This window comes from Podarcis muralis, chromosome 7 (assembly GCF_964188315.1).
Source record: "Podarcis muralis chromosome 7, rPodMur119.hap1.1, whole genome shotgun sequence".
In the NCBI taxonomy this organism is placed as follows: domain Eukaryota; kingdom Metazoa; phylum Chordata; class Lepidosauria; order Squamata; family Lacertidae; genus Podarcis; species Podarcis muralis.
The window spans coordinates 41,447,561-41,469,573 of record NC_135661.1 but is presented as its reverse complement, the minus strand read 5'-3'; the positions used below and the strand labels follow the sequence as shown (position 1 = coordinate 41,469,573).

The 22,013-nt window shown below is 46.8% G+C and overlaps 1 protein-coding gene across 1 annotated transcript; it reads left to right on the top strand.

Annotated features, from left to right (window-relative positions):
• Positions 1-2,827: 2,827 nt before the first annotated feature.
• On the top strand, positions 2,828-18,460 carry DPEP1 (dipeptidase 1). The gene is made up of 10 exons (XM_028740019.2): positions 2,828-3,118; positions 7,862-7,994; positions 9,383-9,515; positions 11,977-12,127; positions 12,790-12,859; positions 14,509-14,685; positions 15,478-15,562; positions 15,673-15,748; positions 16,539-16,674; positions 17,377-18,460. The coding sequence occupies exons 1-10, from the start codon at positions 3,009-3,011 to the stop codon at positions 17,545-17,547; spliced, it is 1,242 nt and encodes a 413-aa protein (XP_028595852.2). The 5' UTR covers positions 2,828-3,008; the 3' UTR covers positions 17,548-18,460.
• Positions 18,461-22,013: the final 3,553 nt, after the last annotated feature.

Genomic DNA, 22,013 nt, shown 5'->3' with positions numbered 1-22,013 from the left:
GGAGGGCAGGAGATGTCAAACGAGCCCAGATCTCTTTGAGCCAGGATCTCTCCCACGCACAATAAGGTGGAGCATCAAATAACTGCCTCCATGCTCTCAGTCTGCAGATGTCAATCAGCCCAGTCGGGACAGGAGGAATGGAAGTGAGCTAGGACCCTGATCCAAATCTGCCACCCCTCCCATTCTGCCACTGAAGTTCCCGCCTCACCTTGGCTCATTATAGAGTCAGCCCTGGGAGTACAAATGCCACAAACCAACGTTCCCTCCAGATATTTTGAACTACAACTCCCATCAGCCCCAGCCATCACAGTCCAAAACATCTGGAGGGCACCAGGTTGGGGAAGGCTGCCATAAATGACTGTGCTCAAGAGTAAAGCAGAAACACTTTTAGCCATGGGTGCAACTACTCTCCCTTTTGCTTCCAACTCAGGCTGTGCACACACAGCAGGTTAAAGTGGATTCAGTGCATCCCAGGTGGATATAGAAGCAGCATCTGGAACTCCAAACTTCATGCTGTACTTGATTCTAGAATCCAACAAACAATATTTCTGTATTTTATGCTTCTGTGTTCACATTGCTTTCAGCAGAACGGGGGAGGGTCATTATTACTGTTGCTATATTTGTATTATCTATGTTTTGCTATTTCTTTCTACATGTGCACTAGAAACTTGCATTATATTCCACTATAGTTCCAGATGTGCCTTTTATGCCTTGTGAAAGCTCAAATATAATGTGGAACTTAACAGTCAGGGGAAAGTCCTGAAAATGAAATACTGTATACTGCTGTGTGAAGGCAGCCAAAATCGGATATTTGCGAACAACATGCGCCTTAGTGCTCTGGTGTGCACTACTACCACAACTCTCAAAAGATAGCAATTAGATTTACAGCTGCTATCAAAGTTACTTATCTGCAGGTAGTGACACAGGCTAGGTGTGGCTGCTCATCAAGCCATCACCAGGGTGCCAGGAGGAAAGAACACTTCAAAATAAAAAGAGGCATCTCCCACTGATCAAAGTGTATAGGTCAATTAGTGTCATTCAGGAAGTGATTTATTTATTTTTTAGAGAAAGAGGAGCCAGATTGCTCACCATAAACTTTTCCATTGTTCTCTTAGAATGACAATGGTCAACCAGATGCCCATATGGGAAGCCACAAAGCAGAACCTGAATGCAACAGCAGCACTCTCCCCTCTTGTGATTTCCAGCAACTGACAGTCTACCGGCATTATGGCTTTATCATCCGACTATGGAGGCAGAGCATAGCCATCACCACTAGACGCCATTGATAGTCTTATCCTATGTGAATTTGTCCATGCCGTTTTGCCACCTGAGGCAAGCAAGAAAATGGACACACAGAAACACCCCGAAAATTATGGAAAGTGAGATTGTTAAGGGGGCTGGAAACCATCGCTCTGTGAGGGGTAACTGTCTGCCAAGACTAGATCACTAAAACTCTTCCGGCTAGGGGAGGTAAGTGGGGGGAGTGCCAGGAGACAGAGGCAGCCACACAGCTGGGTGAAGAGCAGCTATGGTAACAGGAAAGTACTGCTGCTAAGGGGGTGCAATTCAGGGGGAGCACCATGAGAGGAGCCACAAAATGGCTGCCACCTTTCTGGAGCTTCCAGTAGGAAGCGAAGATGCTGCTGAAGAGCTGCTGCTCCAAGGGGGCACAAAATGGCAAGGAAAAACACAAAAATCTAGCTGCCAAGCTGCTATAATTCCCACATACACACCACAACAGGACTAACAGGACTCTCTCACCTCCAGTCAATCCTCTCACACACTAGACCTGATCAACAGGATGAGGGCAGCAGAGAGGAAACAAAGTTTGGAGAAAAATGAGAAAAGGGGTATTTTTTTCTCTTAATGAGGAAAACACAGAGAAGAGTTGTTCTTCTCCTTTCACTCTTGCCTTCCTTCTCTTGCTTCTCTGCAGCCCCACCAGCAATGAGCAGTAGCAGGAGCAGAAACAGCCATGGCTGGCAGGCAGGCAGGCAAGCAGGCCAACCCCTCACCTGGCTCTGTGACGCATAGGCCACCCACTGAAAATGCAACCACAAGATCAAGGAGGACGCCTGTCTCTACCAGCCCTGCCCTCCACCAGCAGTCAGTGGCATGGACCTGCTCCTACCTGCCTGGAGCCACCACCAAGCGGGGCTGCTTTCTGGGAGGAGAAGAAAGCCACCAGGTGAGTTGCCATCAGGTGGGATTGCATCACTCTCCACACACACACCCTCCCCGTCCCTCACATTTGGCACTGAAATTGTGCCCAGGCCAGGAGAAAGAGGAGGCATCACCTCTGTGTCCAAGCATGTAAGAGACAAGAGGTGGGTGGGGCACCCAAATCCAAGTCTTCTGTGCACGCACATGCATAGACACCCTGAGTGCTGCTTGAGGAGACCTGCCTCAACAAAGCTCATGGTAGTGCAGGCCCTATCTCTAATGGGAGAAAATGCTATAATTTAGCTTTGCATTGTGTGAAGAAGCACTTTGTTTTGTCTGCCCTGAACATGTCAACATTCAGCTCTACCATCTATAATTACGTACATGTCAATATCATGTCCCACACCTCCATGTTTGCCTTTCCGCTAAACTCAGCTGCCCAAAATGTTGCAACCGTTCCTCTTGCAGAAGTTTCTCCATCCCTTTGATCATTTTGGTTGCCTGCTTCTGAAGCTTCTCCAGTTCTACAGCATTCTTTTTGAGGCAACGCAACCATAACTGTAATGGGCACGGTGCCCTAAGAGATACAGTGAACCCAAGCAGCTGATATTGTTCTGTGGCTCCTCCCAAGCTGCTATTTATTGGCTGTAGGGTGGCAAGTACACCACAGAGTTTGCACCTGCTTGTCTGTTCCTGGTGCGTCAATCCAAGAAACCGATCACTCTTTGCAGCAAGTAGAGGTTCCCTGGAATTCCTCTTTTGCATCACCTGCTGCAGGAAAAGCTTCAGGGCCACAAGAGAAACTTCAGCAAAGGGAGGTGTAGTCCAGCCTGCCACACACCAGGATGCTCCTGAAAGCTGCTTGCCTGCTCCTCTCCTGCCTCTTGCTCTGCTCAGCAGATCAGTATCAGCAGGAGGCAGAGAGAATCATGAGGACATCACCTGTGATAGATGGGTAAGACCACACTTCCTTCCTATGCCTTCTGGGGGAAGGGCCATACAGAAGATCTCATGGTCAATCCAAGCAGGGCTGGGGAAGGATCCTGCCTGAAACCCTGGGGGAACTGTTGCCAGTCAGGGTGGACAGAACTGAGCTAAATGGACCAATGGCCTGACTCAGGAGAAGGTAGCTTCCTATGTTCAAGGCAGGCTCAGCATGTGGCCAGAGGGGTCATTTAGCCTCAGGAAAGGTACACACTTCAGGCTGCCCTTTGGACAATGGTGGGTTCCTCCAGATCTTCAGTTGTGGGGAGGTTCTCCATGGGGTCCCAAGCCTCTTACTCCAAAGAGGTCTTCCCAGAGTCTGGATCAGATGGGATACTGTCACCAACCCTCTTTGCATTTTCAAGGGCCTTTTGAAACATCACAGAAGGGCTGGTTCACACATTGTCCTCCAGAAATACCTTGTTGTAAAAGCAGTAACCCTGTGGAAGGAAGGATGAAGAAGAAGGTGCCTGGGCTGGGTAGGTCCAGAAGGGAATGACTCCCAGGCTTTTAGGGCAATGACCTGGAGGTTTGGGCTTAATAGCAGCTGTAGAAGCTGTTCTCCAAGTTAATCATTAGCAGGCAAATGGGCAAATTACTGCCCTTTGGTGCCATTCAAACCTGTCATTCTCTCTGGAATAAGAACAATAAGTACAGCTAGGTGGCCTTGCAATTGTGAAATTAAGAGCTCTTGCCTCCCTGCCAGGCCAAGCCCTCTGAGATATTGGCACATCTCAGAGGCCTCAGCCTGCTGCTTTCTGATTCCAAAAATTCTGCTATATAGGACACAGTGTCAGGGAATGTGGTGGTGGTGGTGCTGTTGCTGTTTAAAATTGACTTAGGCAACGGAGCATCTGAGCATATGTAGGGCAACTCTCCCATCTTGAGAATATCCAGTTTGGGTGCTACCATGTTTATTGAGAAAAAGCTCTCATTGGCTACTAGACACCCTGGTTTTGGTCTTCTTCCAATGTCAGAGCAATATGCCTCTGTCAACCAGTTGTTAGGGTTTACAAGTGGGGAGAGTCCTGTTACACTCAGGTCCTGTTTGCCAGCTTGCCCTCAAGGCATCTGGTTGGCCACTGTGAGAACAGCTGGACTAGATAGGGCCATGGCTTGATCCAGCTGAGGCCCCTGATGGTGTTACCGTAGTTTAAGGTATTTACAGTGGTACCTCAGGTTACAGACGCTTCAGGTTACAGACTCCGCTAACCCAGAAATAGTACCTCAGGTTAAGAACTTTGCTTCAGGATGACAACAGAAATCGCGCGGCGGCGTGGTGGCAGCCGGAGGCCCCATTAGCTAAAGTGGTACCTCAGGTTAAGAACAGTTTCAGGTTAAGAACAGACCTCCAGAACGAATTAAGTTCTTAACCCGAGGTACCACTGTATATGCCACTTAATTACCAAAGTTTCTAAGAGGATAGGCATTCACGCAGGAGGCAAACAAGACTGGAGAGTAAAAGTCCCATCAGCATGCCTAAGAGAGCAAGAAATGAGGCCATGGAAGAGAAAAAGGCAGCAGTCCTAGCAACCAAGAAAGCAATAAGAGCACTAACTAGGTGTTTCACTTGGGAAAGAATCATAAAATTCTAGAGTTGGAAGGGTCCCTCAGGGTCATCTAGTCCAATGCAGGAATTCTTTGCAGTTACTCAGAATCATAAAGGAAATTTGACCAGACTTTGGCCCTGCATATAATTTCCAAAGCATGGGCATTTATGTCATTATTATGACCTAATCACGATGTCTGTAAAAACTGGGCTGGCCCATTGCCAGTTTGCTGCAAAAGTCAAAACAAACCAAGAACATGAGAAGAGCCATAAAACTGAATGAGATCAAAGGCCCGTTTAAGTCCTACTATTCTCACAGTTGCCAATCAAATGCCTTTAAGAAGGCTGCAAGCAGGACCTGAGTACAAAAGCGCTCTCCCCATTTGTGACTCCCAGAACCTGGTATTCAGAGGCATTATGCCTCTGAGAGTGGAGGTAAAACACAGCTGTGGACTATAAGGTGAAAATGGCTATACAAAATGAACTAAATTGAATAATGAATTAAAAACAATAAGGTCAAAAATTGGGGATAAGAACTTGTTGAACTAAATAAGTGGAGAGGGAATACAAGAAGGGGAGGTGTGGGGAAGTCTTGGAAAGATGTCATTGAAAATAAGGTTTAAATGGTAAATGTTTTCTTTTTTTTCTTTTTCTTTTTTCTGTATTTTTTGAAAATTGCAATAAATATGATATTAAAAAAAACAAACAAACACAGCTTTCAGGGTCAATGGCCATTGCAATCCTTATCCACCACGAATTGGTCTAATCCTCTTCTAAAGCCACCCAAGTTGGTGGCCATCACTATATATTCCAGGGAGTGAATTCCATAGCTTAGCAAGACGCTTGCTTCACGGAAACTAAATGGTGTGGCTACTGAGTCTTATTTCCACTCTAGTGACTGGATAGTGCTTGCCTGAAGACAGCAGGCTAGTTGGAGGGGGAGGCAGGGAGAGAGACAGGCTGAGTAACATACAAAACTCTGTCCTCCAACGGGGGTAATAGAGTGGCAAGGCTTAGGAGGAACAGCCAGGGGACTGTTGCTGCTGCTGTCCCCCAAAAGCTCATTCACCTCCTCAAGAATAATGCAAACTGTAGTTTACCCCTCACAGAGTTATAGTTGCTAGTTCCCTTAACAAACTACAATTCACAGGATTCTTTTTTTTTTGGGGGGGGGACATACTTTAAATGCAGGGTGTTATGTACAGCCGTCACCTCAGCGTTAAGTGGTTTGTGGGTGGTTAACATGGGTTTTGCAGTTTTGTCATGGTGTGCATGTGTGAAATGGCCTTTTGGGCCAGCTCAGGCATTCAGGGTCATCTCTTGAGAGTGCTACTGAAGTCAAGTGGATCTGTCACTCTTTCCATTCCCTTTGCCGAAGTATTTCCATTAAGGCTTGAAGGGTCAATTCCCATGTTCTTGTTCAAAGGAATCCCATGAATTCCTTAGAGTTACTGACTTAGAGTTACTGTCTTTCTTTTCCTCCTCCTGTAGAAATTGAGTTTTAGCATGTTCTCTTTCTCTGTGTGCCCTTTTAAAGCCATGAGAAGATGTACACCTCCTAATGGCTGTAGAAAAAACTAATGAGCGCATTACCCTGTCATTAAGGCTGCTGTCCTACAAATATTTACTAGAGAGTAAGCTCCATTAAACACAGTAGGACTTACTGTACTTCCACATAGTAATGGTGAACAAACTTAATTCAATTTGCATTCGCAGGCAAACTCACCTTATTTGCACTTTTGGAAACAGTATGAGAACTAAAACTCACCCTTCAAAATTTGCCTTTATCCAAATTTTGCTACACAGTCAGCAGCCACATAATGTGAACAAAAATGCATACAAATGTATGCATATAAGTGCATATAATAGTGAAAATCACATTCCAAAATGCATTGTGTTACAGAAATTTGTGTAAGGCAAAATAGCATGTTAAAATGTGTAGGGAGCAGGGAGAAATTCACACAAAAATGCTGAGGTATTTTCAAGAGAACTTAAAGAGATAAGAAAAAAAGTTTCAAACTCACGTGGAAATGTAGCAAACTGAACTTAAGTTTGGAAAAGTGGGAAACTGAAAGAAACCAAAATTGCCATATTTGCCCATCACTGCTTCCAAGTCAGCATGCATAGGATTATGCTGTGAATATCATTTTCAGAACACAAACCACAGCTGGAAAGTTAATAGCAAGTCCTATTTTCACAAAGGGCTGGACAGAGTAACAGACTGGAAAGTGGAAATGTCTATCTTAGTCATTTATTTTCCTTTTTGAGGGTAGATGGTAACGGGAAAATAAAAGTCATATACAATGACTCACAAGCTCTTTTCTTTTTTATTCCTTCCTAGGAAGGTGAGCATAGGACTGTTTCCAAAGTTGAAAAAGTTCATTTATATATAAGCTTCATCCTACCGTTAGGCAAAGTGAGGTGGCTGCCTCAGGCAGCAGCAGGTGTTGAGGTACAAGGGTAGCAGTCCTCTGGCTGTTCCTCCTAAGCCTCCCACCCTTGCCGCTCTATTCCTACCATTGGAGGATAGAGTTTTGTATACTACACAGCTTGTCTCTCTCCCTGTATCCCCCTCCAACTAGCCTGCTGTCTTCAAGTGAGCACTATCCAGTCACCAGAGCAGAAATAAGGCTCAGCAGCCATACCATTCCGTGGAGTAGATGGGGCAGGAGTAAGCAGATGACTTGCGAAGTTATGGAATTCACTCTAGAATACATTTCTTGGCCAAACCATCCTTCAAGTGGAATAATCCAAAGTTTAGGATTGTGTTCACAGCAATATGCAGGTATCACACAGCTCTGTTTCTCCTTTTACATCTGCACGTGTGGCAGCAGATGTGCTCGCTTTATGTCTGGCCTCAGTAATGGACTGGATGAGAGCCAAGGCAGATAAAACTAAGGCATGTTTAGTGGGTGGTTCCCTGGACCAGATGGGTAGAATGCTGGTTGCACTGGGTGCGGTTACCCTTTCTCTGGAAGGGCAGGTGCACAGTTTGGGAGTATGCATTGGATCCACTCCTATCATTTGAGGCTCAAGTGGCCTTGATGGTGCCTTCTATCAGCCTTGGCTGGTAGCCTAGCTATGCCCTTCTCTGGACAAAGGCAGCCTAAGTTGTGCAGTGCTGGGCCTGCTGACTTATTGTTATTTTACCCTCTCCTGTTCTAGGCACAATGACTTACCTTGGCAGTTGCTGAAAAAATTCAACAACCAACTGTCTCTGAAGTCTGCAAATCTGACCACGCTGAATGACACTCACACGAACATCCCAAAGCTGCGTCTTGGACACGTGGGAGCACAGGTACAAACAGTGGGGAAGAGACAGAAAAATAGAACAGGTGAAATGTGCACTTCTGTCAAACCATTTGGTTATTCGGACACTTTGCAAGTTTCCAACCCCTACAGGCTATTTTTCAGAGAAAAATATTTGATAATGCATTTGTGTTTTCCCATGTGCCACAGTATCACATCAGTACAGCAAGCATACCACTAAGTGGCTAACTTAATGCTACGTTGGTTGTGTTCAGGCTGTTTCCCAGCTGCCAGGTGGCACAGGTGGCGCTGTGGTCTAAAGTATTGAGTCTCTTAGGCTTGCTGATCAGAAGGTCTGTGGTTTGAATCCACACAACGGGGTGAGCTCCCTTTGCTTTGTCCCAGCTTCTGCCAACCTAGCAATTTGAAAGCATACCAGTGCAAGTAGATAAATAGGTACTCCTATGGTGGGAAGGTAAACAGCGTTTCCGTGCGCTCTGGCACTCATCTCGGCCCTCCGTGCCCCTGTACAGGTTTAGTCATACTGGCCACTGACAGGAGCTCGTCCTACACTTGAGTAGGACCCTGGCAGAGACACATGCCCAACTAGTATGTTCCCTCCCTCCTGGTCGATCATTCGGGAGCTTCAAAAGCTTTCTTCAGCCCGAACATCACAGCGACTGATGCCAACAGACACACTTAGGGATCCACAGAGTCCTCGCAGCTTGCATGACAGACCTTAGCAACTCAGCATTTTGGCTAATCTACTTTATTTACATATAAACACACACGGAGCACTGCAACATGGCTCCCTCTCTCTCTAGCATCAGATAGCAAAGAGAAAAAGAACAAAGGACAATAGTCCCACATCACAGAACACAGTAACACAAACATCCTGTCTCCGTCACTTCCCACTTTGTGGAGTCAAAACATATACCATCATGTGATAGACAACAATCCCATGACTGCAATCACGGAGCAGGAATTCTAACAGCCACATGACCTGGAAAGCTGTCTGTGGACAAATGCCAACTCTCTCAGCCTGAAGCAAGATGAGCACCGCAACCCCATAGTCGCCTTTGACTGGACTTAACCATCCAGGGGTCCTTTACCTTTGCCTTTAGTGTATGAGAGACCCATTCTGTGGAAGATGAAACTCCACTATATGCTCACTTTCTTACCACAAACAACACACAGAACTTCCTGTCCCTACACTCAGTGCAAAACCATATGTGGACTAAGCGATTGGAGCAAGCATTGTCTTGTCAAGATTCTACAGACTGGTTCTCCCTCACTAGAAGTTATAATGTTTGCTGATGTTCCATGGCATCCCAGCAGCTCATTCCATGGTTGGGGGGGGGGGGGAGTGTGCATGAAAGAGGCAGTTTTCCTAGCCCTTGGAAACTTTCCTTTTTGCTTTCCTCTCTCCTTGCTCAGTTCTGGGCTGCCTATGTGCCCTGCGAAACCCAGAACAAAGATGCTGTCAAGAGAACCTTAGAGCAGATTGACGTCATCCATCGCATGTGTCACCACTACCCGGATGACTTTGAGTGTGTCACTAGCAGTGCAGGTAAGAGAGGAAAACAACCTAGACAGGACAGCTTCTCCCAGGCTGGAGATGGGTAGCCCAGGATGTGAACACATTCATTCAGCCTGACCTGCAACAATTCAACACAGGGCAAGACCTTGACAAAAGTGAGAGGTCCCAGGGCAGGGAGGCTGGCTGCTGCCCCATTCCTATCTGTGATGGAGCAGGAAGGCCAGTGGGGCTGCAGGATTCAATTGAATACAGGCTACCATTCATAGTAGGGACAATTTCAGCAGGTGCCACATTCCCCATGGTTGTGCTTTGGTGGTGGGAGAATCATAGAATCACAGAATTGCAGCGTTGGAAGGGGCCCATAGGGTCATCTAGTCCAACCTCTGCAAAGGATTCTCGCTGAGGAACCTCCTGCCAATAGAGATTCATCAGGTGTGCTATGTACCAACTTTTAAATGGCTGCTGAAAACTATTCAGGCAATTAAGCGTACATTCCCAATAATGGTCTATTGATTTTTTTCCCCGTTTTTATTTTTGCTTTTAACTTGCTTTTAACTTTTTATGATGTTATTGATTGGTTTTATGTTTTTATATTGTTGTATACTGCTGTGATATATTTTAATGATGCAGCCGTATATAATTTTTTAATAAATAAAGCAAGAATCACAGCTTAAGAATTTCTGACAGATGGCTATCCAACCTCTGTTTAAAAACCTCCTGCAAAGGAGAGTCCACCGCCTTCCAAGGTAGTCCATTCAGCTGCCAAATAGCTCTCACCATCAAAAGAGTCTTCCTCATGTTTCGTCAGAGTCTCCTTTCTTGTACTTCGAATCCATTGGTTTGGGTTCTGCCCTCTGGAGCAGCAGAAAACAAGATTGCTCCATCTTCCATGCGACAGCCCTTCAGGTATTTGAAGGTGTCTATCATGTCACCTCTTATAAATCATCTCCCAGAAAGCCTTAATCCTCAGGCACGTCCACCAAAGGTGAAAGAATGTACCTTCAATTTCTTTACATTTCCAACATTTATTATCGGGCAAATGATAGATTTTTGCTAGCTTGACTGGGGTCATGTACCACCTGCACATCATTTTCATAATATTCTCTCTCAAGGCATTACATGCCGTGAATTTAATCCCAGTGGTCCACAACTGCTCCCAGTCAGCAAACATAATATTATGTCCTATATCTTGTGCCCATTTAATCATAGCAGATTTTACCGTTTCTTCTTCAGTACTCCATTTCAACAGCAAATTATACATTCTTGATAATATCTTAGCATTAGGTTCTAACAGTTCTGTTTCCAACTTTGATTTTTCTACCTGGAAACCAATTTTTTTATCCTGATTATAAACCTCTCTTATTTGAAAGTAGTGTAACCAGTCTCGCACCTTCCCTTTAAGCTTCTCATAACTCTGCAATTTCAGCTTGTCACCTTCCTGATCCAAAATTTCACAATACTTTGGCCATTTTGCCTCCATATTAAGTTTTTTCATAGCTTTCGCTTCCATAGGTGATAACCACCTTGGAGTTTTATTCTCCAAGAAATCTTTATATCTTGTCCAGACGTTAAATAGTGCTTTCCTGACAATATGGTTTTTGAATGCTTTATGCGCTTTAACCTTGCCATACCAAAAATATGCATGCCACCCGAATACATTATCATAACCTTCAAGATCTAGAATGTCAGTGTTCTCAAGAAGTAGCCATTCCTTCAACCAGCAAAAAGCTGCTGATTCATAATAAAGTTTAAGGTCCGGCAGGGCAAACCCCCCTCTGTCTTTAGCATCAGTAAGTATCTTAAATTTTATTCTGGGCTTTTTGCCCTGCCAGACAAATCTAGAGATATCTCTTTGCCACCTCTTGAAACAGTCCATCTTGTCAATAATTTGTAATGATTGAAACAAAAACAACATTCTCGGCAATACATTCATCTTAATAACAGCAATCCGACCCAGCAAGGAAAGCTTCAAATTCGACCAAATCTCTAAATCTTTCTTCACTTCTGACCAACATTTCTCATAATTATCTTTGAATAAATTTGCATTCTTGGCAGTCATATTCACCCCCAAGTATTTTACCTTCTTTACTAATGTCAAATCTGTCTCTTTCTGAAACCTCTCTCTCTCCATTGGCGTCAAGTTTCTCCTTTTTCCCCAGGCTAAACATACCCAGCTCCTTCAGCCATTCCTCATATGGTTTGCTTTCCAGACCCATGATCATCTTGGTCACCCTTCTCAGCACACATTCCAGCTTGTCAATGTCCTTCTTAAACTGTGGGTGCCCAGGACTGGACACAGAAGCAGCCCCTGCCAAAATTCTCCCTACTATAGAAGAGATTATATTCCCATTGGATCCCACAATGGGTTACTTGGTGATAAGGGGCTGATTTAGAGTGCTTCCACCTCCCACACCTGTCCTGACCCCACTCTCTGCAGATTCCTCATATCTTGTTTGGTGTTAGAAGGCCACAGGAGATGTTTTCCTTGCAGGTATCCAGAATGCTTTCACCAATGGACGGGTGGCCAGTCTGATTGGCGTGGAGGGTGGGCACTCGATAGACAGCAGCATGGCCGTCCTGCGCACCTTCTACCAGCTAGGGGTGCGCTACATGACCCTCACCCACAGCTGCAACACACCCTGGTAAGGCTGCCTTTGCTAGAGGCTTGCTTTGTGCCTGGTCTCACCAGGGCATAGTCTGCTTTAAATATCAGGGCCCAGCACCAGAGCACTGGGCAAATGTGTCTGAGCAAACACAGAATGCAGTTCCTTTATTTATTTATCAGAATATTTATATACCACTATTCATAGAAATGCAGTCGTACCTAGGCTCCCGAACGCCTTGGGAGTCGAACATTCTGGCTCCCGAAGTGAGTGTTCCGGTTTTCGAGCGTTCTTTTGGAAGCTGAATGTCCAGTGGGGCTTCCACAGCTTCCGATTGGCTGTAGGATCTTCCTGCATCCAATCAGAAGCCACGGTTTGGTTTCCGAACGTTTCGGAAGTTAAACAGACTTCTGGAATGAATTCTGTTCAACTTCCGAGGTATGACTGTATATCAAAGCGATTTACAACATTACATTGTAATGCAATAAAATAATTATTGGACTAAAGGCTAAACATAGCCTTTCTCCTGCTCTGTGTTTCTGTTTTAGTCCTGTGGTTTAGAGGAGATGTTTTGGGTGAATGTAATTTTATTTGAAGACAGAAAGGGGATATTTGGGATTATGCACCTATCTACATGCATCCCTTATGAACATGCGTAAAAGATAGTGTGTATTAACCAAAACTTTTATAACATTCGGCAGGGCTGATAACTGGCTGGTGGACACCCCGGAGGAGGAACCAGTTCACAATGGCTTGACTGAATTTGGGAAGGTGAGTGGAAGCTCTCTAGCAAGTTTGATGGAAATATATGACATTCCTCAGTTTGACTCTCAATCTGAGTCTGTTTTCGCAGCCCTGCTAGGAGATGCTAGAGACTGGACCTTCTGCATTCAAAGCAGATGCTCTGCCACTGAGCTGTGGTCCTTCCTGTTTGCTCAGGTTCAACTCCCAATTTGACAACTGTATGAGCCCCTGTCACACTTTAGCAAGCTGCTACCCCCCCACCCCCCAATAGCCTGATTTAGCTAAGGATAGGAAGAAAGTGGATATGCTTTGAGTGATATCATCATCGTCATAGAACCACAGAACTGGAGAGTTGTAAAGGATGCCAACAATAATCAAGGCCAATTCAGGAATTGGAGGTAAAGAATCCCTGACCACCCAATCTCTGTTTGAAAATTTCTTCTGAGGCAATCTACTTCCCTGTTGGGCATTGGCTCCTCCTCCTCCTCCTCCTCCTCCTCTTCTTCTTCTTCTTCTTCTTCTTCTTCTTCCTCATCACCTGTTGTCAGGGAACTGACATCGGAGCCAGAGGCGGAGGCAAGGCTCCCAAGCGATGCTGGAGAAGGGCCCAGCAGGGAGAGAGGCAGCTCATCAGCTGGGGAAGGAAATGAGCGTAACACCAGGGATAAAGGGGGGCAGATGGGGGAATCGGCGAGGGGGCTCCAGGACTCCTCGCCGGGGACCAGCGGGGAGAGCACGGGTCCTCCGCTACCCACACCCTCTCTGCGCAGAAGACTTCCACGCATAGAGAGTAGGAGGAGACTTGGAGTCAAACAGCTTTTATGCTGGAAAAGGTTTAAGAAACGCCCACTGACGGATTCTGCTAGCGACTGAAACAGCCACGAAGTGAAGGGCTGTCCAGACAGAAAAGGCTTAACCAGGCACACTAGCCAGGAGTGGCGGCAACTTACGCACAAGCAACCCCTATAATCATTACACCTGTCCTTCACCATCAGATCCCAGGATAGGGTGCAACAATTTAAAATTCAGAATTAAAAAGTTAAAACAGGCTACATTAACAAGAAAGGAGTGGGCCCTAAAAATGCACACCTCAGTTGTCAAAGATGTACGTCTTCAGCATTTGCTGAAAGCTGCATAGTAAGCCAGACACATCTCCATGGAGAAGGAATCCCACAACTTTGCGCAGTGGTTCCCAATTAGCTAATTACTTAGGACCCCCTATTTTTCCAAAGCCATGGACCCTCTACTTTTGAAAATTTTGATAACAGGTATGGTAGTTACCTGTGCAAAGCAAATTTTTTTGAAGAAAATGTGAGGTGGCCCCTAATAAGCAAAGGATTTTAGGTAGGGTTGCCATATTTCAAAAAGTAAAATTCCTGACACCCGCAAAGTTGTTCACCTTTCTTTTCAGAAACCCACCAAAATTGTTAAGCTTTTTTGGGGGGCACCTTTCCCCCTAAAATAGTGATTTTAAGCTTAACAATCTACTCAGTGAGCATCTATCTCTTGGTAAGTGACACTTGGAAGGGTTTGTCCTCACATACTGTAGCTGCTTGTTAAACTCCCCTCTCCTCTTGATCATAAAACTTCGGGAAATACAAAGAGACCCACTGGTTACTCTGCACCCAATTTCTCTCTCTCTCTCCACCCCTTGCCCTGTTTTTCCTCCCTCAAAGCGCTTGGTCAGGGAGATGAACCGTCTGGGAATGATGGTGGATTTGGCTCACGTCTCTGTGAAGACAATGAAAGATGCTTTGAATGTCTCCAGAGCACCTGTGATATTCAGCCACTCCTCAGCCTATGCCATCTGCAAACACCGGCGCAATGTGCCAGATGATGTCCTCCGCGAAGTGGTGAGAAAGACTATGATGTGTGTTGCAAGGTAACCTGTGTCATCCTGGTTCCCTCCAACTGTTTTGGGGTATAGTTACAATTCCCATGAGCTCCTGCCCAAAGAACTAATGCCTGAGCTTGCCTTTTTCCTCCCCCCGCCCCTGCCCCACAGTGCCTTTTCCTTTTGTGTCATGACTCTTAGACAGCACAAAATGGGTGGTAGTTGTAGTCCTAAATATCTGGAGGATACCAGGGTGGTGCAGACTGCTATAAAGTGACCTCGTACCAGAGATGTGAGTAGGGCAAGACTTAAGGATATGAGGCAGCACCAAGGTCCCCATGGCAGCCATTTTGTGTTATGCCACACCACTCAATGGCCACCATTTTTGTGACTCCCGACTTTCTCTCAAAATTCCAACTGTATCCACTGGTCCAAATAGGTTAGCAGTCCCTGGGTTAAATAATAGCAGCAGCAAACTTACACACATAATACTGCTGAAATGGGGAGGGGGGCAACCTTGGGGCAATTAGGAGTGGATTTTTGTTCCATTTGGTTAGAATGACTGAATTCCAAGCCCAGGAATTTGCTTTTTGCTTACCAGAAGTAATTCATGGGCCTGGGCTTCCTTAATTCTAAGTGGCCTGTATTTTGCACATGGCTCTGCTTGGTGGATCTTGGAGGTTCTCATAAAAAACATCACCCCCAAAGTGGATCCCACAAACCATAAGCCTGCCCAGTCCTGTCTTAGAGTGCCAGCTTCTTCCCAGGAACCTGCTTTCTCTGAAATGGCTCCCCTTCCTCCCTTCTACAGAACAAGACCCGTGGCCTTGTGATGGTGAACTTCTACAACACCTATGTGTCCTGTAGCTCCAAAGCCAACCTTACACAGGTTGCAGGTGAGGCAGAGAGGGTGGGGCGAGGGCGCACCTGAGGAGGGGTGGAGTGGGAGGGATCAAAGCACACAAAAGCAGTGAGGGTGTTGACCTCCCAGACTTCTTGCCCACAGACCACATGGACTACGTAAAGCGTGTTGCTGGACCAGAGGCAGTTGGCTTTGGAGGAGACTATGATGGTGTTCCCAGGTATCAGAGGAAGGGGGGGGGGAGATAGAAGGGTATATCAGATACCCCAGATATGTCCGTTTTTGAGTCTGTCAGGCTGGCCTGGGCCAAATCAATCCAAAGCCTGGCCATAGTAGATATTCATGCCTCACCCATCAGAGTTCACTTGACCACTTGCAGACCATAAGTAACTGACTAGTCACACACACACACACACACACACCGCAAGTTAATTTTAAAATGTACTCAGCCCCCTTTCTGTTACAGTGATGCTTGTGGGGTGACACAATGGTCCCAGATATTGAAGGTCCACATTTTGCATAATTATAGATCACAGAATTGGAAGGTCTCTCAAAGATCATGTAGCCCAATCCCATCAGTGATCCACTCATTTTATTACAGTGTACAATTGTCATTATGGATTTATTATTTTTCAACTCTGTCTCTTTTGTATTTCATCTCATTTTCTTGTATTGTACACCACTTTGGCTGTGAGATGATTTATAAATGGAGAGAATAAAATAAGGGCGCTTGGGAGCATGAAGGCTGCAATGGTTGCATGTCTATTACTGTATATGCATATGTGGCTCCACCAAAACTATCTCAGAGATACAACCCAAGAGCCAAGGGGTTCCCAGAGGTGTCTCTTGTTGGCTTCTTGGACCCTGACCAAGGGTATACAGCCGATCAAGGTGCAGCCCCATCTTGAAGCTTCCCTTCTGTTGGGGTAAAATGAGGAGATTTTGCCGGGTGCCGGGAACTCTTAACTCTCATCTCTTGGATTTGTTCCGGCATTCTTTGGCCCACACAGTGTCCCAGATGGTTTGGAAAATGTCTCCAAATACCCAGACTTAGTTGCAGAGCTGCTGAGGAGGAACTGGACTGAGAAGGAAGTGAGAGACGCCCTGACCAACAACCTGCTGCGGGTCTTTGAGAGTGTGGAGCAGGTGAGACTGCCAAGACCAGCAAGGCTCTGTCTGCAGAAGTGTTGGGAGGGGGACACAGAGAGCCTCAGATAATGCTTTGCACTGCTAGGACTGTTCCCCTCTTGGCCCTGTCTCTTCCCTTATTTATGCTAACCCCCTGCCCAAGACATTTTGTTATCTGAAGATGGCTCACACCCCATCAATTCCACGCACAGCAGTCCACCAGAATGGCAGCTGGATCTTCAACACTAGCAGAGAAACACTGCAAGTGAGGGGAGAAAGTCCTGGAATCTTGGAAAGCCACTGACAATCAGTGTTGACAATACTGAGCAGGATGGACCAATGGATCTGACGCAGTATAAGGCTCCTTCCTTTGCATGCAAGGCAATCCCATTTCAGAATCGCTTTTTTTTGTAAAAAGTGGTACAGCATCTGCCTGGCAGGCAGAAGGTCCCAGGTTCAATCCCTAGTAGGTCTGGGAAGGACTCCCTGCCTGAAACACTGGAAAGTGCTGCCAGTCAGTATAGACAGTCCTAGACCAAGTGGAATAATGGTCTGACTCAGTATAAGGCAACGTGCAACTGGATGAATATAATGCTAGTCTTGCTGAGAGTAGACTCACTGAAGGTAATATGAATAGCTCAGGTTTATTGATTTTTGTTGATCTATTGTGAGTAGGGCAAACATCAACTGCCACCCTAACTGGATTTTCTTTCCCATTAGGTACGGGACGCAATGGCCCATGAAAAATTAGTTCCTGATGATGGACCCATTGACTTTAAGAACTTGGAGGGGACATGCCGAACAGACTATGGGTACTCTAGCAATGGAGACCATCCCAAACTGCTGCCTGCTGTGCTCACACTCCCTGTCCTCCTTGTGTTGCGCTGGTAGAAGCTCCAGCACCTCCCGTCTTGGTGACCTCATGGAATCTGACTGGTTGAAACATCCCTCCTACCACAAACCAGGCTGCACCCTTGCCCAAACGCTTTAGGAAATTCAACTGAACTATCGATGAATGCGTTTCCAGCTGTTCCCCCCACCTGGTAGTTTTGGCCCCAGTTCCTCCACCCCCAATAACTGAAAAGCAAATGGCACCATGCCCATCCAACCCATGGCAACCAAGCTGGACTCATCAGCCTAACAGACCTTCCAAAGTGTGGCTTCCAAGAACACTGAGGACCAAGTTACCTATCAGTCCCAGCCAACCTGGTCAATGGCCAGAGTTGGTAGGAGCTGCAGTCCAGCAAATAAAGAAGAGGCCATTACAGCAGCTACCCTACCTTTGTATGTCCTTTATAGGACACAGGTCCTGCTTGCAGGCTTCCCTTAGGCATCTGGAGCTGTAGTTCAATGGTAGGACATCTTGCTTTGCATGCAGAAGGTCCCAGGTTCAATCCCCAACATCCCCAGGTAGGGCTGGGAGAGAACTCTGTCTGATATCCTGGAAAGCTGCTGCCAGTCAGTGTGGGCAATACTGAGCTAGATGGGCCAGTGGTTTGACAGCTTCCTATGCCCTATGGCTGGCCACTGAGCAAACAGGCTGCTGGACTGGACTGGACTGCTTTGGCCTGATCCAGCAGAGCTCTTCTGACATTCTTGCATCCTCTCCCAACAGTCCAGCATGACGTTTCCTCCTTTCTGGAGTCATTCATGAGCAACCTTTACTCCAGCACTCTCCTGCTCTTTCCCCTTCTATCCTCACTGCGCTTAAGTACTGGTGGGGGACCCCCTCACATGTTCTGTACTGCAGTAGTGCCAAGCACACTCCTAGGTCTAAGTAAAAGTTTAACTGCTGTTCAAAGGAGACCAGCTGCCTTTCTCTTTGGAGTCGAATGCATGAACATGGCAAGAGGGACCTCTTCCACCAGCGGAGAAGAGGATCCTTTTTGAAATCTGTTGCTAGGGAGCTCCAGGCAAGGCCGGGGAGGTCATGGTCGCCTCTGACTACAGCCGAGAGGCCCGGGTGACGACCTTCCCCTTCTTGCCAGCCTCGTAGCTTGCGCAAGGGCCCCACAGAGCTGCCAAGCGCCATCCGGGCAGGTGCTGCCGTCTCGCAGCCTCCGTCCAAGCATTCCTCATTAGCCAATTAATTAGCTTATCAAGCAGCTCATTAGCAGCTTCCGGTGGCATTTCAAGAACAGCCTGTCTTTGGACGCGGAGGCGGTGATGGGCACCTGCACAAACAGACCTGGGAAGGGATTCAGCCTGCCTGCTTGTGTTTGCTGGCTGGCTGCGGCACAGGGGCTCTGTATAGGAGAGGATCAGCACCGGGGCAGCAGGTGGAGGCCGTTTCCTGCTTTTCGTGGCCCCTGCATAGCCCTGCCTGCTACCCAGCAGAGACGAGGCAAGCTAGGAAGACACAGGCAGGCACACACATGAGATCCAGGTCTGCCTTACAGTGCAGAAAAGATATCAAAACTGAAACTGGGCCAAAGCTGCCCTGTAGAGCCTGGCATCCACCTGTAAGCCTCTGCACTTTAGACCACAGCTCCAACAGCCACTAATCTTTTTTTTTTTTAATGGCCACTATTATAACCTTGGTATGCCACTGAATACCAGTTGCTGGGGGCACAACAGCACGAGAGGAAGGACCACAGCTGAGCTGTAGAGCCTCTGCCTTGCACACAGAAGGTCCCAGGTTCAATCCAGGTATGGCTAGGGAAAACGCCTGCCTGAAACCATGGAGAGCCACAGCCAATCAGTGAAGGCCACAGCCCTTTAAGCAGTCAGTCAGGACCCACAAGCTATACCAGGTGGCTTGCAGCATGTCTAGATAAGGCCGAAAGAACACTATATGTGGTGTCTAGGTTAGGGCACATTCGTCTGATGACACACACCTTTTATAGATTTCCATGGGTGCTACAACATGGCAGGAGAAAAGCATGAGCCATTTTTAAGAACGTACCAGTACATATTTCTGGCCAAGCACATGCCCCACCACCCTACATCTATGCTTCTAGAGAGGAAGCTCTGTACGGAGCAGGGGCACTCTGTTCACTTTTGAATCTACTTCTATGGCTTTCTGGACTTCTCCCAGAATGCAAAAACTGGGGTTTTTTTCAACAGCTTCTCAGCCTTTTGACTAAAAATAAGTGTGACAACCACTGCTTTTCATGTGGTAGCAATGCTAAAGCATACTGCTCTGTGAATTGCTATTTTAGGATTAATAATGTGCATTAAATCAAATGTGAATATTTGACAGCAGGTCCCATGTTGCAGGTTGTGAGTCAGAGGTAGGACTTGGGTCTGGATAGTTGAAGACCACGGGTGTGGACAATACAGAGCTAGATGGACCAATGGTATGAAGCATCTCCCTAGGACTCTATGTAGGGGTTAACCTGAGACTCACTTTTAAATGAAGGGCCCTCTGTGTGCTGAAGAAGCCCAGCCAATTGCTGAAGAAAGAGCTGAATGGTGGGATCACAATTCTGCAGACAAGCAGGGGGGTGGGGAGCGAGAAGCGGAAGCTTCTTTTTTAAAATGAGTAAGGAATGAATTGTGGGTTTGATGCAGACTACAACTGTGATTATTATTGCTATTTTCATTCCACTTTTCAGACAGTTGCCATTTCCCAAAGCAGACTAAAAATAAAATAAAATGAGAGGAGAGTAGGGGAAAGGTAGATGAAGGGTATGTTATTTTAAAGCCAGAGAAATAAGCTGCATAAGATGGCATTTGTAGTGTGAAAAGGGCCAGGCTGATCTCCCCTTGCTGGTGCTGGTCCTTGAATAGCAATTGCTAGCTCTTGTTCCTTTAGCAGATGACGGATGGGGCCAGAGCATCCTTTCTCCTTGCTTCTACAGTCCCAGAGTGACAGGCAATGGGAGCAGAGAGTGGGGAGGCCAGCTCCTTGCATCTGCTCATTCTCTGGCCAGTGGATGGGGTCAGGTTGGTCTCTTATTTGCCCCAATTCTGAGCCACTGCTTTGACAATCTGACCAGGCAGTGCCCAAGAATGGGATGTGATCAGATACCAGCCTCACAAAGCGGCACAAGGCTGGCTTGGGGAAGGTGGTGTGAGTAGCCCCCTGCCTCAAGGAAAATGTGCCCAGGCTAATCACCCCAGAAGGCACGCCCCCCCCCCCATGCCTCTGCTGGAGCTAAAGCACATCTAAAGCTGGGCTAAGCAAGCAGCAGCAGCGCTGTTCCTTAGGGGGAGGGAGCCCTCTTGTGGCAAACCTGTTTAATGCAGAACCACACAGAATGTAAGGGAGCAATAGAGTTTACCAACCTTTTTGCACCAGGGGGAGGGACGCAACACCAGAAAGAACTGTCGGGAGCCATGCTGTATTTCGGAAGCTGCAAATTCAATTCCATGCCCTCACCTCGGACACCAATTCTCAGCCATAAGAGCTAGAACAGCAGTTGCTGCTCTTTCATCATGTTGCAGTTGGCATGGCCACCTATTGGCGGACATGTAAGCTGCCCTGTGGCAACAATTTTTCTTACAAAATGAAATGGGAAGGATTGGGCCTCCTCAGTAATTGAACATGGTAGGCGGACACTGTGGATAGGAATCAAGCTTGGATCTCATTCAAAAGGAGCAGCTTTGGGGCCACAGCAGGGAAGGCAGGGATGACGACAGGGCAGGAGACCCTTCTGAGCACCTGGGGGTCTCAGGCAGTGCCTAATCTGGCTAACCGTTGGCACCGACCTTAGTTTTTGTAACCCTCCTTTCCTCTATGTATGATCCCCAAGGGCAGGATTATCCACTCATTGCCCCAGTCTGCTCCAAGAGTGAAGAAACCTATGTAAACCTAACTGCACCTTCTGATTTCCAGAGATTGTTGGCATCTGCCTGCCTTGAGACTGAGAGACAATGGAGTGTACCTCTGGAGGTGAATTAAAATCACTGCATTAGCAGTACTGAAGTGACCTCCCTGGGGTGCAGGCCTGGCCAGTGCCTATGGAGGTACTAGGCTGCCCATAAGACCCCCCCTCTCGGCCTCACTGATGTGGTCCAAAGGAAAGCAGAGCAATACCTTTGGCACCTGCTTGACTGCAGGAGTTGCCAAAAGGTGGTGTACAAGGCATCATCTAACCATTTTAGAGACTTCACTCCAGATTTGTGTAGGGTAGCCATTTCTTCGCTCGAAGACACCGTGCAAGGCAGCAGTGTTCTCCTTCTCCTAGATTGGGTACCTTCCCAGGTTGACAAATCTCATCTGCCTCACTTCCCTCTACAACACATGCGAAAACCACCTTCTTGATCATTGGACCCACTATTGATCTCATCCTCCCAATCCACTGGAGCCTGTCTTTGCATGCAGGGGAAGTTCCTAACTTACTGAGAGTTTGAGACTCGTTGGATACCCTCGCCTGGTTTAGCTGCCCAGTTGAAGCCGTTCCCATGGTGTG